The sequence below is a fragment of the Sander lucioperca genome, chromosome 13 (assembly GCF_008315115.2).
Source record: "Sander lucioperca isolate FBNREF2018 chromosome 13, SLUC_FBN_1.2, whole genome shotgun sequence".
Taxonomy (NCBI): domain Eukaryota; kingdom Metazoa; phylum Chordata; class Actinopteri; order Perciformes; family Percidae; genus Sander; species Sander lucioperca.
In genome coordinates, this window is record NC_050185.1 from 15021605 (window position 1) to 15037839 (window position 16235).

Sequence of the window (16235 nt, forward strand, 5' to 3'; positions counted from 1 at the left end):
CAGCCAAAAATGTAACACAGTCCTCCTCAAAGCACATCAGAACTTCATTAATACTCTTCACTCAGCACAGTGGTTAACAACTGAGCTGAAACCTGAATGCCATAACAAATGGCGGTAAATGGTAAAGAGTACAATAAAACTGAGGGCGCTAATTCTTGTCGGCAAGAACAGTATGGGGGCTGCTTTTGTTCCTCCTCAATCAAAATATTGGTCGTGGGTGTGTCAAGTTCATCTTGAATCAAAATCCTGGTTGAGCTGCGGCCAGAATTTTGTTTTATTGTTCACACTGAAAGTTGTTGAATATTTTTCTACAGTCTTATGTTTGACAAGTCCAACGGGGGCGGACATTTAAAACATAGCAGTCAGCATAGAGCATGTTAATTGCCATTCATATCAGAATAGTGTAAGAGTGACATACTGCTGCACAGGTTCTTTCTAGATTAGTGTAAATTGAGATGGAAGAATGTATGGATTAACTAAGTAGGCCATGAGGAAAACAATGGGACTGTGGCTTTGAGACTCAGTTTTTCTATTTCCTATAATCACTTGCCAGAGAATGGTAACACCCACCATGGATCGCTTTAATTTCCTTCCTTTCCATCTTCCGTTTTTTTTTTTTGTCATTGGAGAGAAATATCCCAAGCCCTTGAATGAGTGAAAACGCTTTGAATCCCTGACGTTCATTCGTAATATGCCATTCAAATCTCCATAAATTAATACAAAATGAATACTAGTGGGAATAAATTAGCTGCTCTCTAATTAGCTGTAAAGCTATCTTTGAATGTGAAATCTTAAGGAAGGGAACGGGTTTCACAATGAGCAGCAGTGGCAGGGGGTCCAAGACCCGGGGACTTGGCACGCACACACACACACACACACACACACACACACACACACACAAATAAGCGTGGACATCAGTATCAAGAGCTTTGTGCCTCTGTTAATATTAGTTCTGCACAGTTCACACTCAGCAGATGAAGTCCTCCCCTTAGTGTAAGAGGTGGGGTCAGAGCGGTTTCCTCTCAGACCTGACTGAGGGCACCAGGGGACTAGACTAATTGTACAGCCTTCAGAAGGAAATTGGATGGACGTGGAGGGAAAGAAATGGAGGAATGTTCCATTTTGGTCACACTGGACCAGAACACAAAGATTATTACACTGCATACATAGAAATTACATCACAGAGACAATTGACGCACCATACTTACATAAACACATACTACATCACTGCCACAGGCTATATCACCACACTGCGACATGCATTTATACACAAATATAGACAAAAGTACCCACAGTCTGTCTACTCACATTGTACGATCAGCTCCACCACGGCCTCCCGGGGCTTCACGTTGAACCCATTATACTGGCTGGTCTGGCAGCGGTACGAGCCTGTCATCTCCCTGGACACATTAACAATACGCAGCACACCGTCGTAGCTCTCCATCTGCATGCTGCCGTCCGGCATTGGCGCCTCCTTATCGGCTCGCGACCACAGGATGATGGGCTTGGGCTTCCCTGAAACAAGGCACTCCAGCTCCACTGTGTCACCCTCGCGGGCCACCAGGGGGGACTTGCCCCGAGGGACTGTCAGGTTGGGGGGAACTAAGAAAGAGAAAAACAGAGGAGGGACTGATATGGGGCTCTAGAAAGTCAGCAGGCGTGGTAAGAGGAAATGTCAAATGGGGGGAGAAGTGGCGTTGAAGGTATGGGGAGAGGTGGGGAGGAAGCGAATGAGCATCCAAGTTGCAATGGCAATGAAGCTGAGTATCAGCCACATACACAGCTTGTATGGAAAGACCATGCGGATATTAGCAGCGGCAATGGCTAACGGCTGGGACTGGAGTCTGGACTCTGAGCATGTACCCTAAGTAATACCATCATGGAAGGCAGCAGTGAGGAAGTTAAATGCAATCAAGCAATGGCAAACAATGAACAATGCAATGAAGAGCTGACAAGCAAATTCACTTAGTGACCATGGCGGTCAAAGAAAAGTATCATTAATAGTCCTTTTTGACCAATAGTTTCCAGGTACTAGGGATCTAAACAATACCAAGTCCCCTTTGTGCATCCCAGTTTTGCTTGAACTGTGAAGAAATTAGTCCAATAACAGACACACAAGGAAATATAACCGAGGGTGTGTTTATGTGCCGGACTATTTCAAAGAAGTAAAACTAATTAACATGTTATATGTCTGTGGTTACAATAAATCGTACAAGAAATGTCCGACCCACCTTAGTATTGATACTAGTGGCACCTGTAGTAATACTTGCTTACTGTGTGAATGAAGATGTGCACAAGCTGTAGCAGCCATGAGTTTTATGTTTGAGCAATCAGCGACGTTCAGCACTGTATACTCTGACCGATAGTCCCTAGGCCATCAAAAAGTAGTACCCGCAGAGCAGGCACTGCCGCCAGGAACTATGGCAGAATCAAAATGGAAGTAAGGGTTTTTGAAATAGTTCCTGGGCCCCTGGAAAAGTTCTTGCAGTGGAAAAGGGCTATAAATCACTAACTAAGAAGCTAATGTAATCCACCTAATAATCTCACTATACACACATTCTATCTGCTCCACATCTGCCTAAGCAACACATTACCCTTCTAAGATAATATCATCATCATCGTCAGCATTGCCATTATAAGAAGCAGCATTACAGTATTATCATCATCCTTGTCACATTTTCATCATAATGTTCATCATCACATCACGTTCTCATCACAATTACTATTTTCAGGATGGATTTCACCATTACAACATTCATATTTCTTATCACCATCATTACCATCAGTCTCCACGGCTTTTTACTTATCTGCCCTCCTCCTCATGCAGCAACTCAATCTCTGCACAGCGTCATATATTTCAGAGCATTTACAACAGAACACTCCCAAAGGTGATTTAGCATTATTGCTGGCCTTGTTACAAAATATGACCCAATACATATTTTTGCCTTTGTTTAATGGACAGTTAGAGCCTTTGCTGAAAGTGAACAATGAATAATAAAAGAAGTGCCAAATGGCTGGACACCTTTGCTGGTTTCCTTGACTGTGTGTTCTAAGTTTGGAAAGCAGAAAAACTAGCAGGTTGAATCATGCAGTCTGGTTCCTCATCAAGCATGCTGGCCAAGTAAATTTGTTTAATTAGCAAACCTGGCAAATTGCACCGGCTCCTAGAGTGCTGTGTGTGTATTTTTGTGTTCATGTATTTATGAGCGAGTCCAAACCATCAGCTGACTCCAAGACTATTTTATAGCACTGTTTCCAAATTTAGTTTACAGTGAGTGAGTCGAGGAGTGAAAATCTTCTTAGCAATGATGAAACCGTGTCATGCTTCCCTGATGATTTTCATCACTGTCATTCTGCCCAAACAATGCTGCAGCTGGAATGAAGTCAAGCCACAATGTAGTTTCAAAGTGATGAAATCGCTAGAAATCTCTAGAAAACGAAACAGAGTCCAGATATATTTCTTTTGACCCCATTTCTGTCTGGGTGAGAGGTAACAATCGTACTGCTATCTCAATTTCTGCAACTGTCGGTTACTTCTTTTGTCCTAAAGGTGAGTCAAAAAGTACTAACTTAATCAAAATGATGGAACGGTATGTAAAACTGGATGTGAATTGTAGATGAATCAAACTGGTAGAAACAAGGAAAAGCTCAACATGCAGCCCCGATTTTAAGGTTGTGCTAGACCACATCCTCACATAAAAATGAAATAATAACTCATACACAACTAAATTTGGCTCATTGTTGACCCCAGGTTATGCACAGAATGTCCAGGAAAAGTAAGAGTGGGCCTAAAAATCGGAAAAGGTTGTGAATGGGGCACAATGTAACAGAATCCTTTCTTTTTTAACTGTATTTTTGGAAAAACATTCCAAATTTAAAAAGGGCCTAAAACCTGGAATAACAGATTTATTTTTGTCCACTTCAGGGCAGTGGAAACAAGCTATAAACACAAAACCAACACCAACTTATAAGTTAATATGGCAAATGTGTTAGTAAACAGTTGCAGCATTGATTTGGAGTCTTCACCAACTCCTGAAGGAATTATCTGGGTCTTTAGCTGCTAGATGTGTCACTATGGTCACCAGCAGTGGTTGAATGTAAGTAAGTACATTTATTCAAGTACCGTACTAAAGTACAAATTTTAGGTACTTGTGCTTTACTTGAGTCTTTTCTTTTCATGCCACTTTCTACTTCTACTCCGCTACATTTCAGAGAGAAATATTCTACTTTTTACTCCACTACATTAATCTGAAAGCTTTAGTTACTTTACAAATTAAGATTTTTGCACACAAAACACATGTAGTTTATAAAATATGTTTTATTCTAAATTCAACCACCCAACAACATATAGGCCTACAAGTCCAGCTGAAATAATTAGCCGATTAAACACAGAACTGTTTGGATAGTTTCCAGTTTCTAAAATACTTTAAAGTACTTTTACTTTTAATACTTTAAGTACATTTTCCTGATGATACTTAGGTACTTTTACTTAAGTACATTTTCAATGCAGGACTTTTACTTTACTTTGTGTGTCTGCCATTTAATGGAATTTAAAGAGTGGGTTTATTAAAGTTTTTTTCCCCCACTTAAACAGCTGCCTGCTGCTTCTAAAAATAATGCTGATGAGAGTTGAACCATAACAGTGAAGTTGTGGGACGTAAAACCAAAACAATGAGCTAAAAAATGCTAAAACGCTCCATAGAGCTGGGAGGAACTGGAGTCAGGTGGTAATTACACAGGACACCCTTTCACACACATGTAGTCATTTGATCCATTGTTACTATACAAATATTGATCATAGCAGCTTTAAACCAATTATACTGTATATTGGAAATCCTGTGTTGATTAATCATTGCATTATGGCATATTAATACTTTTCAGCCATTGTAACCCACACCTAAAGTAGGGCTGGATGATTAATCGAAAAATAATCGTAACCGAAATTCAGAGCCTATAACCGACGTAATTTTACCAAGTCGGTTATTTCGGTCTTTTAATCCTATTAATATTTCCGCGGCCGCCCACTGTGTGTTAATGTACTTTCCCCTTAAAACATATTACGGCTCTCGCGTGTGTAGTCACGTGACTCCGTCCCGTCCAGTCTGCGACCATAGGTGCTTTCCGATCGGATAATACTTGTACTTTTTAGAGGAAAAGTACACTTCTAAGCAGTTCTAAGAACTACTCTCCCCCAAAATCTTTTTTCCCGTTTGCATTCCCACTGGCCAAGTGGCCATAGGGACTGGTAGGAGGTAAGGGAGCGACGCAAGCACGGCAACGGTCTTTATAGCATCGTCACTAGACCTTAGCGCCACATACAACAACAACAAATGATACTAATACTTGTGCACTTTTCCTATATTAAATGCACGTCCATTCTCGTAGTAATTCACGTAATGTTTTGCTCAACACAGACGGGGCTTTATTATACTCGGAATAGACCCCGCCTCTGCCTGCAGCGCTGTGGACCTGTGTGTGTGTGTGTGTGTGTGTGTGCGTGTGTGACGACTGGCGACCCGCAGGACACGCTTGTGGAGTTTAACTACGAAAAGACACTTAACCACAGGTTCCCGTTAATCTTACGATGGACATTTATTAGTTATTTTCTACATTTTTAGGAAACTTTTTTTTTTTTTACATTAAAACTTAAATTACTTTTTATAAGACGTTTTTATTTCATTGTAAAATCTACTGTTGTAGATTTCAGTTCAGTTGCTTGAAATATTTAATAAATAAGCATTAATTGCTATCTGTGTGTTGTTTCCTTATTTTAGAATCACAACGATAGGATTATGCACTCTTTCATTAGAAAAAAATAACCGTGAACATATTTACAGTATAAGAAAAGAAAAAAAATGTAAAATAATCGTTCAATAATCGTAATCGAGGTAACTTGTTCAATTAATCGTGATTACGATTTTAGCCAAAATCATCCAGCCCTAACCTAAAGCTGCTATCAACTGGTTCAACATTTATGTATAACTTGAATACATAAACATGTTGGTGTCATTAGCATTGGTGTGGAACACTGGTCATTCACAGATACAACTTGGCAATGCTGTTTGGCACCAAAGGAGAAGCAAAAATGATCTCTGCACAGACAATGACAGCAGACGCTTATTTCACTCTCATACATTTGCTGATTGGTATTCACTCAATGTCTTGACTGAGGCAGCCAGGTGTCAAGAGCTGACATATTTCTTTCCACAGCACATTTTCTCCACTTTTCCGAACGTTTCCTTGGGTTCCAAACAGTGAAATGGTGAATTGACAGCGACGGGATAGGAGGGGAGCAGCAAGCATCCATTAGCGAGTGGAAGAGAGGTGTATTCACTGAGTTGCCATTATTACACCTGGCCTCTCCACAGCCCAGATTAGACAGGCAATTACATTTGTCTGTCTATTGGGTTTGGCAGCACAAACACTGGCCATCAGCTGCCATTGTCTCTCTCCGCACCATCCTGGAAACGCAAACAGGCATACATGCAAACAGACACTTGCTCACCTCTCTCTCTTGCTTAACCTGTACCTCGTTCTTCCTCCTGCTCTCTCTTTCCAAGTGAACACCCTGCCTCTGTGTGTGAAAGTGACCACTGAGTATGGCAGGAAGCCTGCCACTGGTCTTCACTGTGCTCTCATTGTGCCAAAGCCATCCAAATGCCAGTGATGCCTGCAGGGCATGCCCGCTGTGTGCGTATGCTTGTATAGCGCGCGCTTATGTGGTTTAATGTCTCTGCATGTGCATGTGTGTATAGCTGAGTTTCTCTCTTCTCGCCCACGGGTGACACCATGCTGTGATCCGGCCTCAGTTCCTCAATGGGATGCTTCTCATTGTTCTGTGTCTGACAACACTGCATCTAAGTGAGTGTGCGTGCTTGTATACTTTGTGTTGCTAAATTGGGACTGGACCTCCTTATTTGGTCTCAGTAGTGCTGCACCTCTCTAGGGCTTCAGCTGGAATGATCCTTCAAGTGTAGAGACTCATTGCTGGAGCCTTTAAGCCACAGCAGACAGAGTGCAATGTGAGCTGACTGCAAAACGTAAAAATATCTTGCACTTTGCATTTTCTTACAGCGATGGGAGCCAGAGTGGTGTACACAGACGTTTTTAAGAGTAAACAACATTCATGTTGCCCCCTTTTCGGGATAAGTGCGGTGACATCACTCCCCATCACCATGGTAACTCTACAACTGCAAGTCCTGCAGAGTGTGTCTCTGTATGTGTGAGAGTGTGTGTTTTGACAGCTTGAGGCCAATGAGTTGGTCACAATGTGACAGGACTTTCTGCTCCTCTGAGTCCTGGACCTGTGTGGGAATGTTTGTGAATCTATGTGTGTGTGTGTGTGTGTGGCAGAGCTGCATCTACACCCCGGGTTGCTGTAGTGTGATAAATATCCACAGATGTGTTAAAATTGGCAGAGTGCCTTGATAGACTGCAGCGACACACTACTGACCAAACATACTACTGTGTGTGTGTTTTTCAGCTCTATGCTGTTCCCCCGATATCTTACCATGCTCATCAATAATAACACAAACCTCTCATGAATTCATGTGGCTGAGATTGAAGAGCAGCAGGCTTTCAATACCAAAGCCCTCTTGGGTTACAGTTTCATTTGTGGCCACACAAACACTTATATTTTTTTTATACATTTAACCAACCAGTCAGATTAAAAGGAATACCCACTGCCCAGATTAAAAAACGCACAAATACACACAGCAACTCCCTGGAAGGACCAGAGTTTATGCACATCGCTCAAGTACTCAATTTCATCTTTTTAACATATATAGTGGACTTGCATCAAAGGGAAACTGGTCACAGTACACCTACAATGGCTACCACTACACCTCTGCCATAAATGTACATATTTGTGTATACAGACAACACCAACAGTCTTCAGCAGCAACATCCCAGACATATGCTGCCAGGTGCTTATATGCCTATCCTTCTTGAAGTGGCATGACCGTGGCACCTACTGTTGTCATATGGTAGATTTCTCAGGACAGCATCCCAGCTTTGAGACAGCTGTTAGGCCCCTTCATCCCAGTTCACAGCTCACTGGGCCTGTTTCCGAACCTCTGTTGGGTTGCAAATGCAATGCTGGGATCTACTGCTCTCATTATTTTTTAGCTCACTTCGTAGTTCCTAACCTAATTTTGTATCTTACGGCATTTTTCCATTACATGGCACCTGCTCGACTCGCCTCGACTCTACTCGCCTCGACTCGACACGCTGTGCGTCCGTTTTCCATTGCAGACTTTAGTACCGCCTCAGCGTGGGTGGTCGTCTTGCCGGCTCGACGCACACACCAACGCACAAGTATAAACATCAGGCCACTTGAGCTTGTTTTACAGTTCTGTGGAGGCTCCACGCAGAGCTTTCACCGTAGCCTATGTAATATGTGGCCTGATGTAAACATTTGTCAGCTGGTGTGTGCGTCGTAGTCATCAAGTGCATATCTAAGATCGCTTTTACAGGATTCTGGTTTTAAAACAAGTCAACTCGAAACATGGAAAAGTCAACTGGAGATAGTGTCTTTCAAGCAAATGTTAGCTAAATTAGCTGGAAAAGTAACGGTTGACATAAGATGGATGTAATTTCAGCTGGCAAACTTAACTGTTGCCGGTTATAAATGAGAAGCCTGATTTTGTCTTGTGAGGAATCAATAACCAATTGTTTGAGAAATGACTAAGAATTTTGGGCGCCTCTGTAATTGTAAACTGCATACATTCCACTGCAACATTAACTTAGGGGGTGCGGAGCTTAGCCAATCTATTCAGTTATTTTATCAATTTGAAATTGATCTACAGTATACTTGACGTAACTTTCAACACAGCAAAAAGCAGACATGCTGCAAAAGTATGATGCACTTCTTACAGGATATTTTCATATTTTTTCAGTCTGTTTTCAGACAGTTGTTGGACCAGCTAGATTTCCTACTAAATAAATACAAAAGAAAAAAAGCAATGAAAGTGATTGGACATGTGACCAACATCAACAAAGAACCACATTCTGGGCAAACTCCACATGTCCATACAAAAGCAGCAAACAAGTTGTTTCCACCCACTGTGACCAAACAGCAGTTGAACCTTTGCACCCTGTAGGTGAGTCAGGATGCAGACCAGGTTTTTCTTTAACGGGGTCAGTGAATTTACTGCTGAAACAAGCACATCGGCGTAGTCAACAGCCAGCGGTCATGCTGCCCCTGTTAGAGCCTCATGTGGCACGGTCTCTCGGATGATGGCAGCTCATGACGAATCAGAGTCAAACAGACAACAGGACGGTTAAAAAGAGGATAGACAGTGACGAGCATGCCTGCCGCAAGCTTTAGATGACTCAAATTCATTTTCAGATAAAAAAAAAAAAAAGAGCTTGTACTTTGTGTTTATTAAACCAGCTCATTTTTTAATCAACTGAGCACTTAATTGATTTGCTTAATTCATTAACGGCAGTGATTCTTTAGATTGACAGAAACACTGGGTGGTTTTTCAGGTGTGATGGGGATGCTAATTGAGGGACTCATCATGGAAGGATTTATCTCCCTCGCAAGAAGAGAGAGGTGACTTTCAATCCCAGTACTTACTTTGTGATGATCAATCAGACTAAGGATGAGCTACTTCTGCGTGCTGATGCTACGATATATCAACAGAGACTATTCTCGCCAAAGTGATGTAGTTTTCTTGAACCAAGGCCGTAGAATACAGTGTTTATCGTAATTATAATACAGAGAGTGCAATAAGCGGGTATCCAAACTAAATGTCAGGAATCCATCCGTAATAACTCTTCATGCTATTAAAAATGTATTTCTAAGATGGTCCCAATGGTAGCTCCAATCTGATGCCAAATAACATTCCAGAGTCAGAGCAATGGCAATAACTGCATCATCTATCAATTATCCAGCAAGACACACCCACTAAACACATGTTTTTTATGCAGACTAATGAGAGGATTAATCAGCTAGTTCCTGTTGAAAGTTTATGGGATGTTTTATGTTTTACACTAATGCTCGTAACTCTTTTCAGCTGTTCCTGTGTCTTGCGGTTCTTAATCCTGACAGTATCCAAAAGGGAGGTCTGTGTCCTCGTTTCCAGACCACGCTCATAAATAAGCATTAGCCTTGCAATCTCCGGGAGCCCCGACGAGAAAAGAAGTTGCTTATTTAATGAGTGTGCCATGATAGCAAATATTAGTGCTGTTTGGCAAAAGGGAGAAATCATGAAGGCTGCTGAAATCTGTGTTCATCAAAAGTTAAAAGAATGGAAGATAATGAATATTCTCTTTCATGGAGACGTGCTGTGGGCTGGGGCTAAATCCAGGTTTGGAATATGGAACTGGAGCCAATACTGGAGCAGCCAGCAAGCTCCAAAGTGTTCAAACTAGAGACACTTTAGGCTCAATCGCTTCCCAACCAGTTCCCCAGCACGAATCCCTGGCAGACCTGCAGCGTAATCTCCTCTAAACGCTTTTATTAGGACTTCTAATTGCGGCTCGAGCTTTCTCCCTTCAGGAAAACAGGCAGAGGAACAAAACCAGGGCTTATTCACCCCAAAACAGGCTGCAGGCGTATGCAGGCAGAGGCACAAGGCGTTTTAGCACACAACAGCTACACTGTGCCGCTCAGTGAAGACGCTTCTCTGATTCACCATGCATCAATCTGACTGAAAGAAACTCCACACATGACAAGCATTCTCCAGGAAAACAGCCCAGTCACATCCCAGGTAAAGCGGCGGGAATTGTTACTGGCGGAAGCAAAATTCAATATATTATTTCCTATGACAGAAACAGCTTTATGATAATGCGACACCTTTATAATGTTTCATACCCACACATCTGACTGGAACAATGAAAGCTTAAGAAGCAATCACATCGAAGCCTTGAGGAAACCTTTCATTTCATTTGATCACAATAGAGTGAGTCATTTTCTCAGTTATTTCCTCAGTCAGGCAGCAGTGTGTGTTTGTTTTTTAATACACATTAAAGGGTCTGTGTTAATGCAATGCCATCGCACAGGCACTCCAAAAGAAGAGACTGCACTACTTAAAAGATAATGAGGAAACAGTCTTGGCAGGTGCGATTGATTGCACTGTCTTATAGCGCAGGGATTATCAAAGGATTATCTAACAATAATTATGCACCCAAGGTCGACACATTGCTTTCATGTTCACGCTGTGAGTGGCAGCGGGGTGTGTGTGCGATGGAAAAACAAGATGGTGAGAGGAGGTAAGGGTGCGCGAGTGTGTGTGTGTGTTCGTGTGCGTGTAAAAGGGGAAATAGAGCTTGCGATGAACCCAATCCCAAGTTGCAAAATATCACACAACCCAAAGTCACTTATCAGTAGAGAACACACGCCAGTCAATTCAAAACAGATATCTCCTGTGCCAGCGGCAACACCAACCCACAGGTATCCCCCACATGGAAAATCTGAAAATGTGGGATGAGTGAGCAGCAAGCAGGAGACTCCCGATCGTGGCGCCTCTGAGTGGATTGGGTCACACACCTCTGGATGGAGTCTATGGGCAATGAAGTAATGCCTGGTGACACCGGAGTATTACCACACATTTTCCGCACACTGACTGACCTCACACTGGAGAGCACAGATAAAAGACCACCATTCCTGTCCCATTACATGTGTTATCGCTTTGTCTCTCTAACCACTGCGTTTCACCATTATTGCAGAGCCTGCAGGCTGCGAGTACGCACAAAATGTATTGTTAACTGTACTCAATGTGCTATGTAGCAGTCTTCTAAAAGCCTGGCTTTCTTTTGTAGCCTGTGAAGCTGTTCCCGCCTTCTTTCTTATTAAATCTGACAGCAGAGAGGGTTGATTGATGTTTGAATCTAAAACAATAGATAGAAAAAGGGGATGATTGACAGCAGATTTTTTTTTTGTCCTCTGATTATACTTTTAAAGATTGAATGTTTTTATTATCTTAGCACCTACACTTTGCCTTCTTTTGAAACAACCGTGCACAACAAGAAAGCAGAGTATCTAAAAGACAACGAACTGCTGCTTGTAAAACTGTTCTGTTTCTATGAGACTACTCAACATGCCACGACTAAAAATTAACTAGAATGATGCAGCTCAGTAGACAAGGTGGACTGGTATGTTGTGTTACTAACATGCTATATACAAACGTTAGTCAGAACAGTGGTGGAAGCAGCCAATTAGATGGGAGGACGATGGATGTTTAGTCTCTGATTAGTTGGACCAATGGAGTTGCTGTGTTACAATTATGTGCAATAACAAGGAATTACAGTTTCAGCCTGGGACAGATTCATTGAATTTAGTCAGGCAGTGACTACAGTCTAAAGAAAACTCATCCTGTGGAGATTGTGCACTTAAAATGTCGGTTCACCCAAATCACGCACGCACACACACACACACACACACACACACACACACACACACACACACACACACACACACACACACACACACACACACACACAGTTTTGCCTTTATCTGCTTAGGTTTTGATAATTTAAACAGACACAACTTCATTCACCTCCATTGTATTGTTGTGGTTTAGTATTCTCAGCTGCAGATATGTGAAAACCCTGCGCAGATAGAACCAAAAGTTTCTGCATTGCGTTATACCACATGAGATAAGTGGGAAAACATGATTTGGGTGAAGTGACCATTTAAAGGGAACAGCTTTAAGAGCAACCACTTTAGCCATCAGTTTAATTGTATAACATGAACCACTTACCTAGAGACAAATACCAAGAAGAACTTGAGTTGTGAGTGAATGTTTTTCAGTAGATAGCGGATAGTAAGTTTCTTGTTCAACTTTGACCTACTGTATTTAACATAGTTGTAAATGCATAGAGTTTTACAAGGCAATAGAAGATCACAACTAAAATGTACTGTGTTTTATCCTTAGTTGTAAATAAATGGTTCGAATAACTCACTGACTGGACACGATTAGAATAGAATGATATCAAAACTGATAGGATTGATAACAAAAACTACAAAAATAAGACATCAATTGTTAAAAACAGTTAAAGTCCCAATCCCCACAGCGTAAGAAACACAGCCATGTTTTTTTTTCTTTCCTTTGCTTGGTCACTAAGCATTTTCAATCTCTTGATCTTCTAAAGCATGTATGTATGACTAAAGTGGCTACAAGATGTGTGTGTCGAATGTGTTGCGGGAGGTGCGTAGATGCGTCACTGACACAAAGGGGTGTGAGGCTCACCAGTAGTGGAAGAGATGTTGACATCAATGCTGATATCAGGGATGCCTCCTCCCTTCAGCGCAGCCACGCAGGTGTACGTGCCAAAGTCGGTGAACTTGAGGTCTATGATGTCCAGGTTGGTGGTCCCGGGGGAGATGTCGGGGTCCGTCTGGGTGATGACCATACGCTCTGAGCTCCGCAGGGCGCGGCCATTCTTCAGCCAGCTAAAAGTCAGCTCCTCTGGTGGGGTCGCCTCCACCTATAGGACATTCAGCACATTTTTATTTGTGTTGCATTTTTGAGTAACTTAATGTTTATTATATGCATACATTCATAGGCGGACTGGCAATCTGGCAGTTCTGGCAAAGGCCAGAAGGGCCGATGCACTCTTGGGCCGATTTGGGCTGCTGGAAAAAAGCAAAAATTTGGTAACACTGGCGTTTCACACTAACAAAAATATGCAACATTGTACGGCTGCAGCCTGGAGCCTCCCGTCTGGTGCTGTTGGGCGTCTACTTTTCAAAATAAAAGCTTGCGTCTGGTCTGCTAGCTATGTCTTCGTACTTTGGTGTTTTGGCTGTTTAAGTATGTAATAATATGTTTTAAATATGCACGCATTTCCATTGTATTCTAAGATGGTGCCATGGTAGTTTATTTGAATGTTTTATGAATTGCTCCAGTGTGTGTATTATTTCATTATGAAAGCCTGTAAGTGTGCCTCATGCTGCTGGTGCCATAATCTCACGAGAGCCTGGTTTTTGCAATTATAAAGTAAATAATGTCCCCGTCTGAAATTGGGCCGGTAAGGGACGGAATTGCCAGGGCCGAATTTTTGTCCCAGTCCGCCCCTGCATACATGTGTGTGTTTACTCTGCCAGTGCAACTATACCTGACAAGATATCTTGACTTCACGTCCAATCTGGATGTTGTCGTCATTGTGGTAGGGGTCGGGAGTGATCCAGAATCGCCCCTTTTTCAAAGCTGTGAAGAGATAATCCATTTTATTAGAACCAGATTTACTTTTGCACTCGTTCCTTGTGCAAGTCTACGACACAATGCTGGAACAAACTCTGAAACCTGTTTTCTTCCTGTAGGTTATGGCTCTTCTTGTCACATTGATGTGATTTCTGAGATTTAATCCCAAAGACAGGAATTGATTTTTTTACTTTGCCCAATGTCCACACTTGGGCTGTAAATCGTTTTTATGCATCTCCAGCGAACATACTGTAAACCTGACTGTGTTGCTCGTACCTGCTCAGTCTTTGAGTCACACATTGTTCAAATGTATAGAACGACTTAGTAGTGTCACAGCTACCTGATGTAACTGATCTGAGCCTAGAAGTGTCAGTTCAGTACTGGGGTCGTGAAATCATAAAAGTGGTATTAAACCAAAAGTGTAGACTTGGATATGACAACTGTAACTGTTCTTCAAAACAACAACTAAAAGTTTAGTTTTTGATGCTGCCGAAGGGTCAAAGAGATGAAACAGAATTGTATGTTTGTTTTGAAGACTAAAGCTTTGAATCAATATTAATATTGATAGCTACGGACTCAAGAATTTGACAGCCTTTTAAGCAGGTTTACACACACACACACACACACACACACACACACACACACACACACACACACACACACACACACACACACACACACAAACAAACCCACACTCAAACACACTGTGAAATTGGAGAGATACCTAACACAATATCCACCATTTCTAATCCAATTTGGTTTGCAAACTCCATTTTCAAAGCGTAGCTTGTGTGAACAGAAAAAAGAAGATGATTTCATTATAATGCATGCTGTATTGGTTCCAAACCCTGCGCCTACTGTTCAATTCATCTCCTCTACAAAAAAAAAAAAAAAAAAAAGACAAAAAAAAGCTGACGGCACCATGGAAATCTTTTCATCTAGCAATTCCCAAGTGACATTATCATATTCAGTTTGGTAAAGGGAAAACGAAAACAAAACGTGCGTGTCAGATTTAAACACAGGAAATTGAATGTGCAAAACATTGTGATTCCTGCCGAGCTGCACGTTGAGGGGAGAGGCGATTGACACACGCCTCCTTGACATGATCTTCCTCCTCGCGTTTGAAATCAGCGTCGGCAGGCAGAGAATCCTATTTCTGACATGGCGTGTCAGATAAAAATATTACAAATCATGGCAACAGGCAAATTCTCACAAACGCCATTGTACATTCATTCTTGTATCCCATAAATTACACAGACACATATATATATATATATATATATAGGTTCTGTCTATCAGTCATGTTGTAATAAATGCAATAGTACTAGCATGGAAACTGTGGCAATTAGCATAATATGGTAAGCAGCATATGTCTGTGACCTTTAAGGATGTGAGGATAATACGAAGCTTTATCTGCAACCCTTGTTCATTTCCTGCTTCGGCCCAGCTCTGCATTACAGTGTACATCTACTACATACATGCCAAGATTCAATTTCCTTAAAGCCAACATACATAGTATAAGGTCAATGAGGCAATACAAACTCAGTGGTGGAAGCCATTAAGTGGATAGATTTCCTTCAAACATACAGAAGACATGTTAGAAGGTGAAAAACCCGAAGACAAAGTTGTAGTTATATCGTGACAGCTGGAAAAGGCTTTTGTGTCTCTGCGAAATCCTCAGCAGAATTGATAGCTGCTTCTTAAGAAAGCATTATCTAATCCACCAACACACACACCCATTAATTTGTTAGAATGAACTCAGGTCATTGTCTTCTGTTGTTCCGTTGTGTTTACTGTCAAACACGTCATGTGCGTCACCTCTTTATCAGTTATCCACTCGCCACCATGACTGATACATTTCAACTGACATGCACGTGTCATTTAGCTAGGTCACGGCTCTAGGTAGGCATGTATTATAAATTTGCTTCAGAGGCGATTTATTTAACAACACATCCCTGTTATCAGCACAAAACACAAAATTGGGCTGCTGAATAACATTGGATCTTTTGGCTAAATACAATTCTGATGCTGTGCAGATACTACTAATGAGACCATTGACCCCTACAATCCTATGTCTTTCACCTC

The 16235-nt window shown here is 41.7% G+C and overlaps 1 protein-coding gene across 5 annotated transcripts in view; it reads right to left on the minus strand.

Moving 5' to 3' along the window:
• The window catches only part of LOC116066172 (MAM domain-containing glycosylphosphatidylinositol anchor protein 2), a 182270-nt gene that overhangs the window by 61835 nt on the left and 104200 nt on the right, over positions 1-16235 (minus strand). For 3 of the 5 annotated variants that reach the window (XM_036008975.1, XM_036008976.1, XM_031322067.2), the window contains 3 exons: positions 14065-14156; positions 13197-13434; positions 1309-1629 (listed from right to left, as the gene is read on the minus strand). In XM_036008975.1, coding sequence (XP_035864868.1) covers positions 1309-1629; positions 13197-13434; positions 14065-14156 — 651 coding nt within the window. The remainder of the gene's footprint in view (positions 1-1308; positions 1630-13196; positions 13435-14064; positions 14157-16235) is intronic. The other 2 variants (XM_031322069.2, XM_036008977.1) reach the window with 1 other exon arrangement.